This window comes from Pristis pectinata, chromosome 17, assembly GCF_009764475.1.
Source record: "Pristis pectinata isolate sPriPec2 chromosome 17, sPriPec2.1.pri, whole genome shotgun sequence".
Lineage (NCBI taxonomy): Eukaryota > Metazoa > Chordata > Chondrichthyes > Rhinopristiformes > Pristidae > Pristis > Pristis pectinata.
Genome location: NC_067421.1, coordinates 39331183 through 39353666, shown reverse-complemented (window position 1 = coordinate 39353666; position 22484 = coordinate 39331183). Strand labels below are relative to the sequence as shown.

The window sequence follows — 22484 nt, the reverse complement described above, 5'->3', positions numbered from 1 at the left end:
TTGCCTTGGAATTGAAAATGTTTGCTAATGTTGAGGGTACTTTTGAGTTGCAGTGACTCACTTTATCAATCACAGCAAAGCTCTGTTGTAGCTTAGAATTCTTTTCCTGGCCACTGTTTACCCAAATCTAGAGAGCCAGTGATCAAAAACAGCAAATACTGGAGATACTCAGCTGATTAGGCAGCAACTTTAGACAGAAATTATTTTGGGTTGATGAACTTTGTATCAGAACAAGAAAAGAGGAAAAAAAACAAGCTTGTTTTGAATTTGTAGAGGGCCGAAGGAATGTTGGAGGGAACAAAAAGAAAGTTTGTGATCAGATGGAGATCAGGGTTGTCCAGAAACGGGTGATTAATGCTTGTTCATCAGTGCTGAGCATCAAGCTTGGAGTCAAACGGGGTCCTGCTGTTCTCCAAAAACAAGGGGAATGAAGTTCAATGTAAACCAAATGGGATATATTTTGGTTTCAAGATTGATTTTCAAGGAATTCTGTTAACCATGTGGTTAAAAGATACATTGTTGGTCAAGGTCTGATCTACTGCTTTCCACAGTCGTTGACCGTCACACTTGGGTGTGGATAATGTGGCCAGTTTGCTACAAGGTTTAGTGGTAACTTCAAGCTATTATCTTCCCAGAGGTTACTGAATTGAAGGTGACTAGAAAGCCCAAGGTTAAAATACTTTTGCTGAAGCCTATCTTGGCTAGTCAGTAAACAAATCAAATTTCCTTACTGAATCTTGACCCCATTGCTGTGTTCCATTGTCAATTTGGCACATTGGTGTTCTTTCCAAAACATTTATGGCTATTTCATTTGTTCTCTGTGCCATCAGCCTGCCTTTGTAAATTGTCTATATCTCCCCTTCTCCCCCTCCCCCCCCCAGAAATATTCCTGTCTGTTACTTCCCCATATTAACCATCTCCCTAAGTCTTAGGCATATTTTGTTGATTGTTCCACATGAATCAACTTCCTTTGCCATTGCACGCCTTCATTTGTCTTGAAGCCCAGGCATCTGCAGTGGATGACTGTTATGTCTTGGTGGCATATTATGCCCTCTGAGAGCACTTGTACAATTCTTTTAATTCTTCAGGCAGGTTTTTTCCCCGCATCTGTTGTAAGGCTAATAACAGCTGCTACCTCAACTTGCCCCTGTTGTCTCCATCCTTAATCTCCTTTATCCATCAACATTCCTGGTTGCCTTATTATTTGAAACTTGTTCTCAAATGGCATTTGCAAAGTTCCCCCATTGCTAAATATCATTCACTTTCCTTTGGTGCCTAATGTTTTCACTGTAAATAATGGAACTGTATGTCTCAGATTTGAAGAGAATCAATTTGGGAGAGCTCAGAGGATTACTACCTCTATTGATTTAAAAAAAAAATGGGTGATCCCTTTGTCTTTTGCTCCCCACGTAGCCTTGTAACTCTTTTATTAAAAAGATCTGTCCTGCTGTTTTTATCAAGGCTTGTTTTAAGCTAATAATATGCCATATGACGCACTTCCCCTCCCTGCTTTTTTAAAGAATGGTCAAGTGTCTGTTTCCCTGAACACCAAAACTGGAGCATTTTATCACATTTGCCACGTCTCTCAATCTGAAGGTTTTGGCATTGTTCTGGAGCTTTGATTCAGCTGTTTTTCTTCCATGCAGGTCTTCAGCTGCAGTTATTATTGCTACACATGGGCTTTTCAGTAGTTTAAAGTGGCTCAAAATGTTATATTTTGAATGATTTGGTTATTTTTAATGTTTTTTCTACTTGCCAATGAATGCTACTTTTATGTACTTGTATCAAGTTTATCATTTTAAATCAGATATATCCAATATTGGGAATGCTTTGGTCCATCAGTATCTGTGGAGAGAGAAAATAGTTGATGTTTCAGGCTGATGACTCCTTCAGAGCTGGGAGAAAAGCAAAAGACAGGTTTCAAGCTACAAGGGATGGGGCAGAGAGAAAGCAAGATCCTTCAAGTTCCCATGAAAGACCATCAACCTGAAACATTAACCCTGTTTCCTCTCCACAGATACTGCCTGGTGTCCTGAGTAATTTTTCGTATTGTTTGGTTTCCAGACTTCAGCACCAGGAATACTTTGCTTTTGGATTACTTTAATTTGGGTTCAGGGTCAAATAAAAAAATTGAAAGCAAAACTACATCTATGTTGGCCACTAAAAGTAAATATTGGAATACTGAGTTCTTTCATAACAAGTGTAGAATATCTTTTAAGCTGTATTGGTCACTCTGGACATGTTATAGGAGGGGTACTTGGGCAATAGAATGAGCAGTTCACATTTGCTGAGTTGTTGCCTGAATATAGAGAGGTTACAGTCATGCAATACATTTTGAATTTGAGTTATTTGGGAAAGTGGACGCAAACTAATGTGCAGTGATTTGAGAAACATGGAAATGTAAGGTGTTAGGCCAAAAGATGATGAACCTTTTGCACACAATGTTGAAATTCTTTGGAAGACATTGCTGTGGAATTGATTGACAGATGGGGTAGGGTAGGCAGATGCTAATTCAGAGGTGGGATTAAAACAGACGCAAGTTTTCAAATTCTGCCCACGTGGCAGGTAGTTTATTCTGGTTTGCAATGATGCGTTTTTGTGTAATTTCCATGTAATGTTGTCGCTTAGTGCCTGTCCATTGTCAGATACTTCCAGAATACACTGGGGTGAAAAGCTACTTTCGAAAAAGCTTAATTTAGACTTTGTTGTAAATGTTGAATAGTTCAAGCTCAGCTGGCTTTGCTTCCTTTGTAAAATTTCATAAGTGTCTCCTTTTTTTTTATCCCATGTCTGTCCTTCGATTATTTTTAGTTGCTTCTTGCCTTGGCACTTGCATAGAAGTTGCATTTCTCTAATTATTAACCTGGTACTTAACTACTTCTATACTGTAACCTTTTTCTCTTTCCTTCCTTTGGTTTTCTCTGCAGCTTGCTGATACTACTTCAGGCAATTCTTCCTTGCAACTGTAGCAGGTGATTCTAGGTCTTTAACTTTTGAAATTATTCAACTTAACTTTGTGTATTTTTCTTTATTAACCATGAATGATCATTCCCTTCTTATAATTGTATAACTTCACAGAACTACTAACCTCTAACCCTTAACCCAAAGGTTGCCTGATTAGCCACCAGGCAAGAACCTCAGGACGATCATGGATGATTATGATGTAAGATCTGCTGCTAGCATTCTAGCTTCGGTTAAAGAACAGGAGGCACGATTTGAGAAGTTGACCAGAGCACTTGAGGAAGAGCGTCGTAATGTATCCATGCAACTTGAGCGTGTCAATATTCCCTCAGACAGATCAAGTATATCCAACATTGGCAACAGTGAGTCCTTTGCGTGGCAGCAGCTAGTGTTACAGGTAAATTCACCTTTAATCTTGACTGGACAAAAATTGTTTTACTATATATGGAGACTGGAAACAGAAATGGTTGTCTTGTACTAAAAATAATGTAACTGGGTTATACATGTGAATACACATCTAATTGGCACCCACTGTTGGAACTGAAGACCGTTTCTGATAATGGGAATTCCAAGTCAAATATTGAGGTCTGTGAAGTGTGATATTACTTGACTGTAGCAGTGTATTTATTGGCTCTTTATCAGAGACTGATTGTTCTTGTGAAAATATTATTGGGGTAATATTGTACAATTTATATTATAGCAACAACTTGAAGCAAGGTTCTACGTCCTGGCACATCTGAGTGGGTAATGTTTGTGATGAAAATCCCTCCACTGGAATTTAGTTGTGCAGTAAGAAATGATTTGAAAAGCAGCCTTTTATTCTAGTGCAAAAAAAAATGTTTTTGAGCTAAAATTTAAGGTTGGCTTTGATTATATTTAAAGAATCCTCTAATTGGACACATTGAGAACCAGAGTTGGTGAATTTAGGTTGAAGATCTGAGTAATTTCACCTTGTTCACAAAGTTTAATGCTGTTCTTCAAAATCTGACGCAGTATCTTATAACACAATTGGAGCCCATGAGATTCATGCCAGTTTCCAGGGACTAATCTCATTTCTCCCATTTCCCCCTCTCTGTGCGGCTTGTTCTCTCGTTCACATCCCATCAACTCCCTTTGTATCCTTTTTGACATTAACCTACAAAAGGGTCAGTTACAGTAGCCAGTTAACCTACCAGCGCAGTTTTGGGATGTGGGAGGATATAAGAAAGTGGCTCCTAATCTTCATTTTACATTCTCCAAATTCTCAAGTTTTTTTAATGCCTTTTTAATTACACTTCAATATAAATAATTCTGAATTGGAAACAAAGGTATAATTTTCATCCTCATACGATAAATAGTTAATGCATGCATTTTAAGCTCAAAAAATGATTCCCAAATTGATGCTTATCAGTTGGACAATAAAGACAGATGTTCTGAAAAGAAATTTTGACCTCCACTGCATTTGCAGCTGTGACAGTGAGAGAGGCTTCGTTCCTCAGTGGAGAATGCTTATTGCTGACTGTGTGGGTGGACAAAATGCAAGGTGTTCCTGCTCCCAATGGAGTCATTTCTTTTATTAGTCAAGGGCATTAAAGATTGTGGAATCAAGGTGGATGGATGGAGAAACGCGCAATTCAGATTTGACCTAATAGAATGGTGAAAGGGCTTGAACGATTGAACAAAGGATGTGCTTTAGGTCTGAAGATCCTAAACATTACTCAGCACCATTCCTGACTGATGAAGCACAAAACATTGAATTGGAATAGAACTGGCTTTGTTGTTTATTGCATTGAAGAGGAGAAAGTTTATTATTCATATGAAGATTGGCCAAATCTACTGAACTAGCACAACATACTGAAGCTGCAATTTGCTGTGCCACTATGTTAATTTGTGCACAATTCCCTTGAGAGAGGGCAAGCTTGAGGACCAGTTGCACTTTTTTTCGCTAGGCCTGGAATTTCAGTCAACTAGGAAGCTGCTGATATGTTTGGATGAGTTAAAACAAAGGACTTGTGTTCTCTATCGCAGGGACTTTCCTTTTTGCAATGACAGTTGCTGTCGGGAATCAGTTTCAGAGATTTCTGGCATGCAGAAACAGTTGAATGAGAAGCCAATGAAGATTTCAAGAAATTTTAGTTAACAAATGAAATAAGTGTAAGTTTTAGCTGATGTTTTAAGCATTTTACAAAGTTTTTTAAGTGAAGATTAGAACGTAAGGTTAAAGTACAAGTTTAAAAAAAATCCATTTTGAAATGAAGTTATCTGGACAAGGACTATTTTTAGGGTCAGAAATTTTGCTAAGCAGTCAGTGGTTTTCTTAGACTTAAAATATCATTAAAATTTAACTTGGACACTTTGCAACAAAGTATAAAATGTAATCACATATTTTGCAGCAAGGCCAGCTTCTAGATACTTTTAATTAATTGATTTCAGACAATAGTGCTGTGGAAGGATTCAAAGCAGTGTACCCTCTGAGGGTTGTGGAAATCACCAACATTTAACATTTCAACATTTAACTTTGTAATCCAGAAATGTGTTGGTTTCATGGTGTAATGGTGATCATTGATAGTTTAGTCATGATTACTGCAAAATCTGGACCACAGAATTTATCGTACAAGAATGGCACTTAGGCTGCATATGAGTTTCCTCCCAGCATAATTAATCTCATCCTCTCATTTTACAACCCCTGCAGGCCCAATAACTGAATAAATTAAATTAACAACCGCCTGTCCATGTGGCGAACAATATGGCCACCTCCCTTCTGTGTTTCGTGTGTGTCATTCTGGACAACTGGTTTGTAGTTAGCATACTTGCTTTTTTGAAGAAAAACAATTTTGCGTCATGTACATAATAAGAATGTCAGAAGCCTTATCAGCTGGGGGTTCACTTTTGCAGCAGAATGCAAATCAGCCCAAGCGAAAGCTCTGCTGCTACCTACCCTGACATCTAGCAGAGTGGAAAGTCATTACTTTCTGCTTTGCTTTGATTAATTTAATCCTGAGCGGTAGTGAAGATGACCAAAAATGAAAATATTTTTTAACATTGCACTACACATTTCTAAGAATGATGAATCAAGAAGAGCCAAGTGACAAAACAAAAGCAGTATGTGTTTTGACGCTTTTACTAATGAGATTAATTCACTTCTTATTGTTAAAATAAGGAATTGAATGAAATATTTGCACTCTAAGTTTTATAATTATACAATTATTTTCACCAACTTTGTACTGAAAATGAACTTGCCTATTGAAAGGAATTTAGTTTCAGCGAGAAAACTTCCTTGCACAAACGCTGCCTGAATTATTGTTGATTTTCGTTTCATGTATTTGATATCTTGTATTAGTTCCTTATGGCTGAAGTTTTAAATGCAGCTTGTGGCTTATTTTCAAATGAAAACATTTTTGTTCAATGTGAGAAAATAATATGGTTCATTAAATGAAAATAGTATTGACTCCTGTTAAATATTTCCTGTGTCAGTTTCTGAATGATTACACTCCTGTGAAACACCTTGGTGTTTCATTGCATTAAAAGCATGATTTAAATTGCTGTTGTCACATTGGTGTCTAATATAACTGTGCAGTTGAACTCAATATCCAAAGAACAAGCTTATGCAGTGATTATTGTTATGTATATCTTGATGTCATTAGGATAATTTGCATCCTTCTGAGTTTTTACATTGTCCAGAGTATCTCTGCTGTTCAGCATTGTTTCATCCGTTGGGTTTGACAAGGCTGCTTAGTGATTTATAAGCCAGGAGGAAAGTAGAAGTGCTTCATTGTTAAAATTGCACAATGTATCAATGTGCATAATAACCTGGAATATCTGGGTGTTGGAACTGGCTGAGAATTACACCCCACTAATCTTTTAAGTAGTACAGCCTAGCTTTGCAGATTTACTCCACTCAAAATACATGTATATTTAACATGATCTCGAGCTTTACATTTTGGAAAAGAAGCATTTGAGTGTCGGAGTAGACTGAAAGAATGTTAGTCAGGGATGTTAGTATTAATTTGCATTTAGAGTTGGGCGAGAGTTTAAATGAGTGTGGTACATATAAGACTAATGTACAACGAGTTTGTTTGACTGTGATCTCTATATGGAAAGGCTAACGGGCATAACCCTTGGAATGATTTGAGAAAAAAATTGAACGTTGGCCAAGTTTAATATTATCAGCTCAATGATGTATTAGTGTGTTATCTTGTAGTGAAGTTTCATCTTGTCAGTATACATTGTTAACAGCGCAGAATTGACATTGTGTATTTTGGGGAAGAGAATTTAGGGGCTAGGGAAGATGGTTAGGGTTTATGTGGAAGATGGTTTGAAGAATTTTATTGTGTATACCTGAGATATTTGTGTGGTGTTGTCCCTCTCCACTTTTCAAGCGTGTTAACCACTTTTCTCCCTGAAAGCTTAACACCGCAATATTTTATATTTGATGAAAGTTGTACATGAAAAAGTTACTTAATTCCACTTGAACAGTGATTAAAAGAAAAGTATGCATGGTCTTTCAAATTTTGCATGATTTTTGATTGAATTGATAGAACAGACCTCAGGATATTTGTTAGGTGTGGGAAGTTTTCATGTACTATGAGAGCCTTGACAACTTTGTTTCTTTTGTTGGCACAATCAAAATGGTTAAACTGATCATTTTATTTCTTGAATCTTGCAAAGTACAATTTGGGTGACACCTTGATCTACCCTTAAGTAAGTTATTGATATGGTTATTTTTCAGGAGTTCTCTTTTTCTCCTTTTTGCCTCCTGATGCTGCCACCCACCAAGCTCTTCAAGTTCCCTTTTCAATTCCACACTTGAGGCTGCAGTGGTGTTTTTATCCCTGCTTGAGCTCTTTCCTTCATTGCTGCCCACTCTCTGCCACCCATCACTGTCACCACTACCACTTCACTCCATCCTCCTACACGTTCCTGATGCACTCTCCTTGCATTATGAGCTTGCATTTTCTTTGTGACCTAAATTTGCTTTGTTCCTTCCACTCTCCACCCTTGCCCTCTACTCCATGCAGTATTCTATAAGAATAATAAGCTTAAGCATCCCTACTCGTTAGAATCTTGTTGACCTAAAGCTTGAAGTTCAATCCTTTTTGCTGGAAGCTTTCTGCTTTTGAGAGTGATGAATCAAACCTCATTCTGTAATTTGAAAGGTTTGTTAGTTGCTTGCTGAACAAAATTGTCAAGTGCTCAGAACCCTATATTACTAACCCCCTTGGAGGTACAAGGACCAATGGAATTGTTTTTGATGTGGTTTGGTGACCTATAGAAAAGATTTACAAAGCTGTCAAACCCAATCCATTTGGCCCTGCTCTTCCCCATGGGCATAATTATCATGAAAATTGCAACAACTGACATTTGTATGTATGTAAAATTTGGCAAGTAACAGACCAGATCAGGCAGGACTAGATCCTCTGCTTACAATTGCGGGCAGTGCTCTGTGAACATCCACATTTATCAGGGCCGGATATGGAAGATGGAAGGCCAATCTTGCTGACCTCTTGGCACCCTTGAGTCCAGTGACATAGTCCAGACAGCAGTGTTTGTGTGTGTGTACTGCGTCTGAAATGGCCCTGACAGTGTTAGCCAGCTGTGGACTTGAGACATCATAATTTGTTAATTTTCTGTGGTTTAAGGAAATGCATGTTAAAACTGATATCAGTTGAAGTAATTAAAAAAAACAATGTTAAATTCAAACCACGAAAAGAAGGATTTTTTCTCTCACTGCCCACGCTGGGCCGTGCCATCATTGAGGACGGGTCTATTCTTAGAGCTTTGTCTTCAAGTTTTGTTCACCAACTTTCACGCAGGACAGCAGAGCTTTGATCCAATCTGTTTTTGCTGTTTCACACAAAAGCAGGGTTGTTTTGCAGCTTAATTAGTCTGGTACTTTTTTGTAATGCTGTTGCTGCTCCCTGCAAGCCCTTCTGCGCACTCTCTTTTTGAACCAAGGTTGATCTACTGGCTTGATTGTAAAGCTTTCCTCATTACCTGCTGCAGACTTAGTCAGATAGGACTTTGCAGTGCTACTAAACCACTCTTATGATGGATGTGGAAGTCCCAAATCCCGAGTGCATTCCATGCCTTTACCATTTTCACTCCTTGCTTACATTGGATTAGCACTGATTCTAGACCAGTTTCTACCTAAGATTGTTTGCACACAACTTTTTCTGCAAATCAGAATGAGGAGAAACAATGAAGTATTTATTTATGGCTGTGCCTTAGCAAAGGCTTTACAGATGATCGAGCAAATGAGGCAGATCTGAAGTCTTAAGTGGTGTGTGGGGTATAATTTTTAAGGATATCTTCAACATGTTAAATTCTACAAGTTTCTGTTGTGCAGAGTTCACAGAATATTGAAATCTATTCAAAAATGCATATGTCATTGTCAACCTTTTCCCAAAAAAACCCTGGTATCTTCTATTCCCATAGATAAGCCAAATCTGAAAGATACAGCTAGCACTATAAATAATTTGAGAGAGATCCCAAAGAGATCCTTGGAAACAAATAAGAAAACCTTTTGCACAAGCCTCTGATTAGAATGGTAACAATAGTTCTCAGTTTGTACTTTTAGTGGCAAATCATATTGCACTTCAAAAAGACAGTCACTTTTAGAGCAGATGAATTGAAAGAATTTTCATGGGCTGAAAATTTCAAAGTATTTGGTGACACATTTCCTTCAAATTTACTTTTACTTCTTTCTCGCCCCCTCCACCATCACCGCAAAGCAATCAGGATCTTTGAATTTCAGGATTCAGCACCTGACTAGGAAAGTTTTACTCGACTTTTTGATGACCTTGGGTGATGAAATGGAACTTAAAATTGGGAAGTATCTTTTAATCAAGAGGGCAGCCTTAAGTTGAGCAGAATTCCTCATAAATTTAGCATGGATGTTGTGCAGGAGGGGAAAAGACTTGATTCTTTTTATGAATGTAAAATTATGAGGAGGGATGTGGTAAGTTGAACTTGTAGTTTTGACCTTGAATTAATGCCTGTCATGGGGGTTTATGAATATTTCTCAGCTTAATGAAAATCTTGCTATTGATACTTAGCTGATGCTCTGACCATATTCATTTTGTGGAAGGGTCAAAGCACAACCTGCAGCTCCCAAGAGTTTATCCTGTGAGGCAGCTTTATAAAACTGGGAGGAGGTGTTAATGCAAAAATCATTGTCACTTTATATGCAGCCTGCTATATGACCTGTTGTGCCTTCCAGCGGCTCTGCATCCCATTCAATGAATCAAATAATTATTTCTTGAACACTGCTGCCAGAGCCAGGGATAACCTATTTGTATTGGATATTGCGACCTTGAATGTGATTTTGTGGGGAATGAGAAGATTGATTTTTAAGTTGTATCAGCTCAAGGTAGTCCTTGTCATCTAATCAGTTCATGGAAATGAGCTGCTGAGCAAGTTTATGCAATGGACACAAATCGAAACAAGTGTTTTCTTGAGTATAATATTTATTCATGGTGTCATGAACTGCCGTGATTCATTACACTAGTGTAATATTGTAATTAAAGTTGATAAAATTTTACATTTTGCTGTACAAAGTGCATTATTGGAAAATGTAAGAATCCATAGTGAATTTTTCTTTGAGTATCAAAATTAAATACTTTGCCGCCTTCGACTTAAAGTTGATATCTAAGGTAGTGCTATATTTTTCTTTTGCCTCGGAACAGCAATTGTAATTTACTTATTGAACTTGTGATATAATTCTGCCTTTGAAAGAAACACCAGAATCCAAAATTGCAGATGTTGCCTGGTGAAGTGGCGACACACACTTCAAAGTATGGCAAAGATTAAAGTGAGCCAGGTTGGAACTCGTGCTTTTTTTGGTGTTTGAGGATTTGTGTGTGTTTATGTGAAAGGATTTTGTTTATCCATAACGGTACCTTGTTATTTTGTTGGCTATTGACTCTTCACTATTAAGGATTAAGTGGTTAATATCATCTTTGGTGAAATGCTGGTATCTGATCTTGCATTCCAACATGAGTCATTTGAATAAAGAAGTGCTGCAGTTTTTGTTTTAACACCTCCATTTCTGCAGATGAGCCATGTGCATTTGGATCTTGCAATTGCTTTTCTGAGAAATTCACTGACAGAAGAGTGGGAGTGATTGTGTGATGGTTTTTGGCGTTCGGGGTAACCATTTCTCATGACAAAACAACGACCCTGATTTGAAGTGGGGGTGTTTTGGATCTTGAAGGCAGTAGTGCTTTTCAGCTGTTTGCAACCTCCTGGTATTTCACTCCCCCATAGTAGTAATTGAGTTGTGAGCCCAGCTACTGACTGTTAGTCTGTTAGTTTTTGATTTTATTGGTCATGTGGGAGTGCGAATATTACAGCAATGCCTCATCTTGTTGCAGTGATAAATCTGCATATTGGGTTTTTTTCCCGCAGTGATAATATTTCAGTAGGCTGGCAGGTTAATGGCTCCTTTTGTGTGGCCATAGTTGTGATGGGGTTTATACTGGTCTGTATTCCCCTCTATTGCAATAAATGTGATCTAGTGAGTGTTGGAATTCCACTATTTTGGGAATATTTTGCCTTGCAGACGTGCATTGCTATTTCTGTAAGTTCACAACATAATTGTCAGAACTTAGGTAAGGCTAGATTCTGGCCTTGTAAACTATATTTTGCAGCATAGTTTTGAATTATCACTTTAACAGTTCATGCTGCTTACAGCGTTTCAAATCATAGGCTTAAGAATTTAGCTTTAACCAAGATGTGAGTATAGTCAGTCTGCACACAATATTCTTGAGTTGAGCTTGCTAAACGTTTCCAGACTTCAGCTATGGTGGCATTTTTGGAAGCTAAACCTGTTTTGGCAAGCACCTGTTTTCATGCTGGAATTTTGGCTTTGGTTTAATCAATTGAGCCACCTGTGTATGTCAGCAACTGCTGGACAAGGGAGAGAATTGTCTTGGCATGTGCTTCATGGCACTATTCAGTCCTGCTTAGGTAAATAGAGCATTGCACTCTGGCCTGTGAGCACCAAGATTTAAATTTAACTATTCTCTATCAGTAATTTAGCATTTTACAGTTACACAGTGTGGCTTCTTGCAGCTTAACCTTTCTTTTGGTAAAATTACCAACTGGCAGTCAATATTTTTTCTTCTAGACAATGCCAGTCAGTTTTTGCCTATTTTGAAACTTTCATAATTATAAATGGCACTGGGATTGAATGCTAAGGGAAATAACTGAAACTTATTGCTGAAGGTATTGTAATTAAGTTAAATCAGCTTTGTGTCAAAATAAATTTTCATTGCAAAATTTAAGATTTTTTCAGAAAGAAAAACATCTTGCACTTCATCACGTTTCAGAAATTTTAAATGCAGTAATTTCTCTCTCAGCAAATGTAGCAGACATTTCTCCAACAGCTGAATCCCACAGACAGCCCGTTAGTGTGACAGTTTTGTTGAAATGTTTAATAGTGCCCTGAGATAAGTTGCATCCATTCAGTGATGGGCTTGGTTTAATTCTAAATATGCACAGCCCTTGTACTGCTGTGGTCCTTCACTGCCACAATGGAATATCAGAATAGGTTGTGTGCTGTGGAACATTAGCCAGGATTTTACTGATGGGAAGTAAATTACTTTCCAATAAAATTATACATTGCAATGCTGCATAGCTTTTGTTGTTTTCTCATATCAGCTTTCCCCTGGATTCAAGTATGAGGTGAACTACCACTGTCACTACTTTTGGTAGAGATTTATTGATATTCCTCGAAGTTCCACACATCATTTGTTGTTTCCTTTGACTGTAAGTGGTAATTTTATCATCCAGTGTATTGTTGAAAAAAAGTGGAAAAATTGGCTTTGCTCATGTACCCAGTGCTTTTGACTGGATTATTTTCTCGCATTTCATTTGCTTCCATTCCCTCAACCTATTGCTTCCCTTCCCAAGAATTTGTTTTGCAATAACGTTTGGCTGTGATTTGAATATGACAGTGTGAATGCAAGCTAAATCTCCATTTAATTTGGGTTCTGTAACTTGCTGGTCTGGCTCCCTATGTGGACTGGATGCTGACCCCAATGATGGAGGTTGGCATATCGTGGCAATAATACTCACATAAAACAGTTTATTGCAGATAAATTCATTCTGATTATGCTGCAAGATTTGAAGAGCTTGGGATCCCTTCAAACTCCTGATCTTGATGAAATTCTTCAGTTTCTTTTAACAAACTGATTTGAAATTTTGCTCACTGACATGAAAATTTGGGCTGTTATTAAAAAAAAATTCCAGTACATTGCAGCTCGGTCTTTATTATTGGACAAGTCCAATAATATGAAATTTTGTGGAGATGCTCCCTCAGCACCCACCTTGAATGCTTGTCTTCAGAAAGCTGATAGTATCTTTATAGCTATATCTGTATCTGGCTCTCAGTAGGCAGCTATACCTCGTATGTCACCCTGTACAATAAATGTAAGGGTTGAAGATGTGTAATGGAGCCCATTGGAGCCTAGAAACTTTTCCTTCAAGGCTAAGTAAAAATGAGTTGGTACCACAGCAGGCATCACAGGCATTTTAGTGACACTCAACATAATCCAATATTTATGCACTTTTGCGTGCGAGTGATTTGCTGTCAGCAGAATTACGTGCTCTTTAAGCACATGCAAAGCAGCTTCTGTATGTGTTTGCAGAGTTCATTACTAGTTTCTTCCTCAAAAACCAGACAAAGCTCAGGCACATTGCAAAGTAATAAATGGGTTGCATCTGACACCAGATCATGTTTTAACAAAAGTTCTCTCACTTAAAAGGGGCAAAATTAGCAATGGGCAACTTTAGAATTTGGGTAACATTTAAAAATCCCTGTACTAGTTGTCACATCATAGTGCTTTTACAATAAATTACCTTGGCTTGATGCCCAACACTGTTATTGATGTGGAAATGGTTAGGATAATGCTTCATTCCAATACTGGCCATATTTTATCCTGAAACATTCCTGAGCTTTTAAACAAACACTGAATGAATTTGATCTCCAGTCTCTGAATAATTGGCATAGCTGTGGATGTGAGGACCCTCATTGCTACCATAATTGGTAACTGCCAAATGTTAGAACTGTGTTATTCTGCAGTAGCTTGTCGAAGTTGACAGGTCTGCTGTATTCCCCCGATAAAGTAATTGATATGAAACGTGTTCTAGCCTGTTTTTGAAGTGGTTCTTTAACACTTTTAATTCAGTGTGTGGATCAAGAAAACTTCAGCCAATTTAAGCTATTTATCTTTGAGGAAGGGATGGCAAGCATTTTAAAAACCTGAGCTTGCTGAAACTTGTATGTAGGGTACTAGTTGTACTTTGTTGAAATAAACATGCCACGATCAGTAGGATACTGGAAAATTTGTTCATTGTGTAACAGTGGATTTGCCCAAAGTTGAAGAATTTATAGAAATGGGCTGCCATGTTAAAGTGCCACCAGTGTTGAAATGTTTCATGGCGAATGAGATCCAGGAGTATAGTTTAGTTGCTCTGTGGGTAGACTTTTACACTTGGAAAATGCTGGTAAGGAATGATTTTGCTTCTGTCACTGTTTCAGACCTTTTGACTTTGAATTCCAAAAGTGAAGGATGCCCTGGTTTAGGGAGAAGGGGGTGCAGGGCAGTGTATCTGAATGTAATGAGAGGAATTCAAGAAGAGTATTGTCTGCAGTGCTACTGGTGAAGTAGGGGTAAAGGGAAAATTTGAATATGTGGGAAGTCTGGGGCTGAAGCAGAGGAAAGATAATGCCCCCATTGGGTAATGAGCATATGTTCATGGGTGTTTGAAAACATGAGAACCAGGTCACTGACAGGAATCAAATATTTGAAGGACTTTGGTATTCAAGAATTGTTGATGAGCAAAACTATTTAGTTTTGAAGAGATGGAACTAAAAATGCAAGGATTGAAGTTTCAATTTGGACGCCCAGCACTATGTCAGTATCTGAAGGAGTGAAAGTGGAGCCATCGAGTGCACTGGTGATCAAATTTATTCCAGAAGTAAATTACTGAGTGCTCATAGACTTGAGTTGTTTTCAAGCCCCATAAATCACAGAAGAGAGATTTAAAGGATGAAGGTTTGACCATTGCACTGTTAAGATGGTGAGTTTGGGCATTGAGGGCATAGTATTTGAAGAAAATTGGTGCAAACTGACTGGGATTATCAGCAATTGGACATGAGAAATGGAGAAACTAAGTGATATTAGCCATCTATAACCACTTGGAAGAGCAGATATTAACTTGAAACTAATGGTGTCTGACCCTGTTAAATGTTGAAGGCAACAGCTTGAGTAGAATTCTACGAGTGGGTAATACACCCATACTTCAGTTCATTTATTGTGTTTATTGGGAGGTTATTAAAACACCTGGGATAAAGCCTTTAAGAAGATGTACGAGTCAGTTCAATTCATGATTTTTCTTGGAGAAGGCAATCTGATTTGGTTATTTACTTCTGTAATAAATCTGGCCATTATTTGATGGCTGCATTTTTATTCCTTCATGTTCCAACACAGTTGGACGTCCAAACTGAAACTTCAGTCCTTTGATTTTAAATTGTTGCTCTTAAAAAAAAAATCAAAGTTCTGCTCTGTTTTAGTATCTCAGATTCAACTACTAATCAGCAGTAAATAAAAGAATGGGTGATTACTTCAAAGCATAACATTTATGTATAACAGTTTGAGGGAACAGCAGTTTTGGGGCAACTTTGGCATTTGAGAAACTGCACTTTAAGTTCAGATGCTTAGCAGCCCAATAGTGTAAATTGGTGTGCTAATGTGGTATGCCAAGTGATTAAGAAGTTGGCAACAGCATTCTCAAATTGGAAGAAATTGAACTGGAGAGCAAAATCTTGGCACTGGCACATGGAATGCAACATTATGAAGCTCTTGTGCGTTTTATGTTCTAAAAGATGATGTGCGGTGCTGCTTGCAGTTTAAAACAAAGCTTGTTTTGCATCACCTGAGCCAAGTTAAATTCCTTTATAAACTGAACTGTTATTCTCATAGCTAGGATGCTTGCCTTTAAAAGTGAAACATGTCAAATCTAGTTTATTGTCATGTGCACAAGTACGGTGAGGTACAGGTACAATGAAGAACTTGCTGCAGCATCACAGGCATGTAGGTACAAACAACACAATATAAATTATGTGTGTGGATGAATGCAAAATTCCCATTGAATGGATTTGAATTTTTGACCATCCTATTCTAAAGTACGTGTGTAAAATTTTTTTCATCCAGATTTATGAACTACAAATGTAGAATCATATCAGAGAAAATAGATGATGCAGGAGGCCCTTCAGCCCATTCTGTCCAGCATTTGACACACAGCCCTGCAGGTCACTGCTCTTAAAGTACCGATCCAAACTAATGTAAATATGATGAGGGTTTCTGACTCTTCAACCCTTTTAAAGCAGTGAGTTCCAGATGCTTACTCCTTTTGAGGGAGGTGGGGGGGGACTACGAAATCTATATGTCCCCTGGGTTTTGACACCCCTGTAAAGGAAAATGATACCATTCTATTTACATGATGTAAGCACCTCATTATTTTATACACCTCAATTAAATATTCCTTCATCCTCCCAAAATAATAGCTTTAACTTATCCAGTCTTTCCAATGAGATGCATTTTTTTGGTCTTGGCAACATCTTCATAAATCTCACCTACATCCTCTTCAATGCAATCACATCCATCTTCTAATGCGTTGACCAGAATGGTTTGCAGTAGTTAAGCTGCGACTCGTGAGGTGTTCTATTCTAGTAGAAACTCCCTGCTCTGTCAACTGTGCCTCGGCTAATAAAAGATATTTTAACTCCCTTGTTGACCAGTCCTTTAAGAATCTGTGGACGTATGGTCCAAGGTCCTCCTTCACAACATTCTATAACCTTCACAACACTCAATATCCACTTGTTATTTTCCTGGCTGGCTGATAAGAACATCTATTTTCATTTCTTTTTTCACTTAACTTTCAATCTTTTTTTTTATCATTTGTCAACCTTAATATGTCCCTTGCATTTGGGTTTAAATAATTAACAAATATTACATCCAAGTATTGAACACAGAGCCCTTTGGACGCCCACTGGCAACAGCCTTCCAGTCACAAAACCCGAGTGTCATTTATTAGCCTTTGCCTCTTGCTCTGTCAATTTTCCATCCAGTTTGCCGCTCTTTATTCAATCCTACAGACTTTGGTTTCAGACTAGCCTGCAACATAGGTTATTGTCAAAAGTCATGCTAAAGTACATTTATATTTCATCAAATGCAATGTACTCATTGACTCTTGTACCTTCAAGCAATTGAGTCAAATTAGTGGGACAAACCTTTCCTTCACAAATCCGTGCTGATTGGCCTTGATTAATGTGTCATTGTACATGGAGATTTACACTACCTTTTTAGAATAGATGCCATTAGTTTACCAACTTCACAAGTTAAACTAACTGCCCTGTACTATTTACTTTATCCCTATTGCCAGTAATCTGGGGATTCCTATGTTTTAGAGGGTCTCCATTGATCTTTTTGCTGACTTCAAATCTGCCTGCAGGATCTAATTTTTCTTGTTGGGACAAATGTGGACGATGATCTGTTCACTCTCTTCTTGATGCAAGCTGTTGCTCAAGCTCCAAAAACCAGAGCTTGAACTTCACCAGTTGTTACTAGTTCCTGCACCCAGTTGTTGCCCAGCACACAGGAAAATCCTGAGGTTCCCATGTGGTTCAGGATGTTCATTCCACACAGCTGAGTTGTTCTGCCGTGCCTCTTAGATTAGCTGTCAAAATGGGAACCAGAATATTTAGTTTAAACAAAGCTGTGCAGGTACTTCACTCTGTAGTTACTCCACACTGTGCCTACGATACTGCAATTAGTTCCTTGAGACTTGGCACAAACTGATTATGAAAGATTGTTTTGAATGTGTATATTATCAAGGTTCAGTTTCTGACTGTTGGCACTGTTGCAGTGTAAAACAAGATTTAGGTGTTACTTTTGCCTTTTAGGAATGCTTTGTAGATAAACTGGAAGATTGCTGGAACCATGAACTTGTTGGCAAATGGTAAGGAGCACCCTAACTATAAACCTTTGGAACAGCAGCTGTGTGTTTAATTCTGTGGTCTAAAATTAAAAGACACCTGTTTTTGTACTGTCCATGATTTCTGTTGATCCGTGTGTGGCTAGACTTGGCATCAATTGGAGTTTACAGCTGTTTTGCTGTTGACTACACTTGCTCATTATGGACTGGGTATTGGACAAGGGCTGTTGCAGCAAAATGTATTAGTAGCTCGACTTGGCTGACTGTTGCCTCATCGAGCAGAAAAGATAAGGTCGGTGAAGAGAGGGGGCAATGGGGAGGGATTACTCACGGAAAGAATGCCAGCAGTTCATTAGGAAGGAACATGAAAAATACTTGACTGACCTCTGAATAGACCCAGAGATGAGCAGATCCACAGATCATCCAAGCTGTTTTTTTGTGTGAACTGGATGCAATTTGAGTACTCAACTGCATATAAGGAATTTGAGTGACTTTGTTTCAGGAGAACTTTGGAAGACAGACACGAGTGAAGGTAAGAGATGCATTACATGAGATTTTAGAAAGGTAATCTGCTGACAATGAATGTGTTCTTTACCTTGGGGAAGTGTGATAAATGGAGCTGATGGGTAAAAATGTAAATATTTGAGTCTTGTGGTAAGGGTTTTTGCATGGCAAAGGGGAGGCGAAATCCTGGGGAAAAAATAGTATAAATTTCACCAACATAAAATGTCTTGAGAGTCTTTGTGTTACTGCTAGGCTGGTATATAAATCTTTCATTCTGATTCATTTTAAGGATGAAGTGGAAGCCTATTGTCACTTAGAAGCGTGTGTTGTGCATAGATTTGTTTTTTTTTTACCCCCCAATATATTTCAGTTTGTAACTGTAGTGGATTTGTTAATGAAGTTAAGCTGCAAGGTTACTGATGTGATTATAGACAAGTGGCAGTAATCAAGCTCCTTAACTTTGATGAATTAAGGTGTATATCAGGGGTGGCCAACTCGGTTTCTTTTAATACTCGGTGATTCCTTCCTGATTCTTCAAGGATAGAAAATGCAGTTGGAGAGTTTGAAATCTAATACTGTCCAGTGCAAGAATTGAGCTGGAGCAGTTGGCAATGTTAAACCATTCAGTTTATATCCTCCAAAAACAAAGATGTATGTCATATCCACAGAAGTTTAAATCTGAGATTGATTCTGAGAACTTGTATGCTGATATGTTTGAGATGAAATGGAGCCCGCATTGAGCTCTGTGGAGTGTGGTGGAGGAAGCACAGAAGGTTTTGGAAATGCAGGTAGGAAGTTATGTTGTATATCAGACTTTACTCCTGCAGTGTGTATCGGGGTTTAATAGCTGCAGCTTAATTTGTGAGCTTCTGTTTTAGCATCGAGATCAGTATCAAAAGAAGTTGATATGTGGCCTACAATTCCACCAAATTTATGGACTCATTTTTATGATCCTTTAGTTTAAATATGAAATTGCATTGAATATAGGCTTGAAACATTTTGCATGTTACTTCATTCATTATATTTTGGGTTCATCTATTGTACCTTAAATGAGATTGTTTGTAAACTTCTGTTATCGGGTCAAGTTAAAGTTAATTCATCTGTGTGTGGTGCCATAATTATTGAAAGCCGTTTCACTGGCTTGATTCCCTTTGGGGAAAACCCATCCATTTGGCATGCAAATGATTAAATCACATTCCTTTGGTGACATGATTTAATCATTTCCATGCCAACTGGATGGTTTTTCGTTGAGGTTCTGTTGCTTTTTGATACCCTGGTGTTGAATCTTCATTACCAGATCTTACTTGTATCCTCATAGCTGTTGTCCAGATATTTGTGAAATAAAACCTTAAATCACCTTAGCAGCCCAAGGAAAGGTTTTGTTTACATTACACTCCTACTGCTATAAGTGAGTGTGCAAAACCAAATGTTTTGGGGGTGTTGATTATATATTTAGTCCCCTTTCCATCCTGGTGGTCCTCAATTTACATTGTGGATAGTAGATGAGCACTTTCAAAAGAAAATGTCATTTGCATTTATGTTTATCTAACTTTTAACATGGCTTCACCACTATTTATAATTTCATGCTGTTGAAGTGAATGTTTCACAGATACGTACGCTAGCATGAAGCCCTCTAAATATTTTTTTCAACAGTTGTCACATTTCTAAATGTGTATCCCCAATATTCATAGTGTGAGCAAGATTGTTAACCCTGAAGATTAGGGATCTAACCCATTTGTGACTAAGATGCCATCATAATGAGACACAATGAAATGGATATCCGAGACCAGCATTTGCATGTTTTAGCTGAGTGTTGTTCATTTTGGAAGCTGATGTCATCTGCTGCTGATTTGTGCACACTTGATTGCAAATAGGTTTTACCCTCAGCTGAATTTCACTTCAGTAACCATTAAGTCAAATGATGACTCTCAGGACTGTTTTATATTATTGGATTACTTAGAAGAAAATGCGTCTGCATTTTTCAGTTGGATGTTGAGTTACCAGTTGGTGAATAATTTGGTAAACAACTGACTGAAAGCAAGTAGTAAGTAATTACTGCAAATTGAGATGTTGAACTGATTTCCTCTGACCAAACACAAATGATGAATGATTGATTAATTTTAAAGTGCATTGTGAAGAGCGGTTGTTTTCATAATACCTCTCCACAGGTCAACGGATTGAGTAATTTCCCTTGTGTACCTCATGGTGGAACGTTAGTTCTATATCACTTCAACAGCAGAGTTTGTCCTTGGCTACCTTTTTTTGGGATTATGCTTGAGTGACTAAATATAGATCTAAATACTGATTTTTTTTTCTACTGGTCGAATTGACTGCATCGCAGTTTAGGTTGCAAAGTACAATCAAATAAGTGCTGGCCCAGCAAATCATTTATACACTAAGACAGTTTTTCAGATAATAAAATTCTTCTCAATTGCAAGTAACCATTGGAGGTTTTACAGCCCTGGATGAATTCTGGAATGAATTTTGGGAAGGCAACTGTGCCACTAACAAAACTGTTGGCTTAAATATAAATTAATGTTATCCTCAGTAGTCCTAAATTTGACTGAGCAATTGAGAAGATTTTTCTAAACCAATTAGAGCTCAAACATTATTTGGAGTAGTTGAATGTAATTCAGTTCATCAAAAATTTAATTTCAAAAAAGAAAGCTCGGAGCATTGCTGATTTTGCAACAGTATTTGAAGCAAAGAATTATTTGGAGAATGTTGTAAATATTTTTTAATACTTGAAAAGGAAGAAAGACACTTTGGTCTTTTTTGTAGGAATGCTCAAAACCTGAGGGCATAGGATCAGAGGAGGGTTTGAGGATCAATTTTTTCACCCAAAAAAGGAGGCTTAAAATCTGGAATGCACCACATGAAATGGCGGCGGAGGCGGATACTTTATTACTTACTTACAACGTTTTGACAAGTATTCACATGAACACTTGTAGCCGCCTTTGCTGTGGTGATTCAAGCCAAGGGCTGCAAAATAGGATTAGCATAGATGGGGACTTGATGGTTGCATGTGAATGGTGGGCCCAAGGGGCTGTTTCTGTGCTGCAAACTCCATTTTAAAACCACAAGAGATTTGTTCCAACTTTGCATACTCCGGAGGTTGCTCTTGAATTGGCTTTGTTTTCTGCTCATGGCGGACTGGAGGAGACAGTTTCTTTTGTTGCCGCTCTTTACTCCTTTGCTTCTACACATTACAGGGCCTCAAATCAGAGTAAAAATATCATTACACATTGCTGTTGTCAAACTCTCAAAGTAGTGAAACCACAGGAGAAATATCTCTTTAAACGCTTCGCTATTTTCCTTGACTATGTTAAATCAAATAATAAATCACCGTGGCGTGGTAATGAAATTACTGAAGCTTCAGCTTAAAGAAAATTGGAGTGATAGAAGTGAAACTTAGATGGTGGCATCACACAGCAGAGCTGTAGGAAATGAAATTCATCTGTGATTCATTGTCAGAGTTTGTCATGCACATGTACATGTGTGCACAGGTGCAATGAAAAACTTGAAGCAGCATCACAGGCACATTGCATCATATGAGCAGCATTCACAAGAGAAAAAAATAAACATTTTTTTTCAAGAAATTTCATTGGAACAAAAAAAAGTCCATTTTAGTGCAAAGTGATCAGTGTTGCTAAACTCCAGAGATTAGGGTTGTGCCAGCTGGTTCAACAACTGAATGGTTGGAGGGAAGTAGCTATTCCTGAACCTGGTGGTATGGGATTTCAGGCTTCTGTACCTCCTGCCTGATGGTAGCTGTGAGAAGATGGCATGGCCCGGATGGTGAGGATCTTTGGATGTTGCCGTCTTGAGGCAGTGCCTCCTGTAGATACTACCGATGGTCGAAGATATTAAAAGAGAATGGAATATCTGCAGGCATTCAATAAATATAGATTCTTTATCAGTACTGGGGAGAACTTGTGTGCTCAAGGTTAATCCACAGTTGCAGGTATTGTGCACCTCTTTCCAAAACAAAAGTTATTCTGAAGTAGGATCAGAACCTGCAACAGCATCTTTGGTGTAAA

At 38.0% G+C, this 22484-nt stretch overlaps 1 protein-coding gene across 8 annotated transcripts in view; it reads left to right on the top strand.

The window, feature by feature from the left end:
• The window catches only part of arvcfb (ARVCF delta catenin family member b), a 257916-nt gene that overhangs the window by 105738 nt on the left and 129694 nt on the right, over positions 1 to 22484 (top strand). For 2 of the 8 annotated variants that reach the window (XM_052031918.1, XM_052031917.1), the window contains one exon: positions 3109 to 3358. The exons of 3 other annotated variants lie outside the window; for them this stretch is intronic. In XM_052031918.1, the coding sequence (XP_051887878.1) occupies positions 3149 to 3358 (210 nt within the window). In that variant the 5' untranslated portion in view covers positions 3109 to 3148. Of the gene's footprint in view, positions 1 to 3108; positions 3359 to 22484 lie in introns of those variants that run through there. 3 more of the 8 variants (XM_052031919.1, XM_052031921.1, XM_052031920.1) reach the window with 3 other exon arrangements.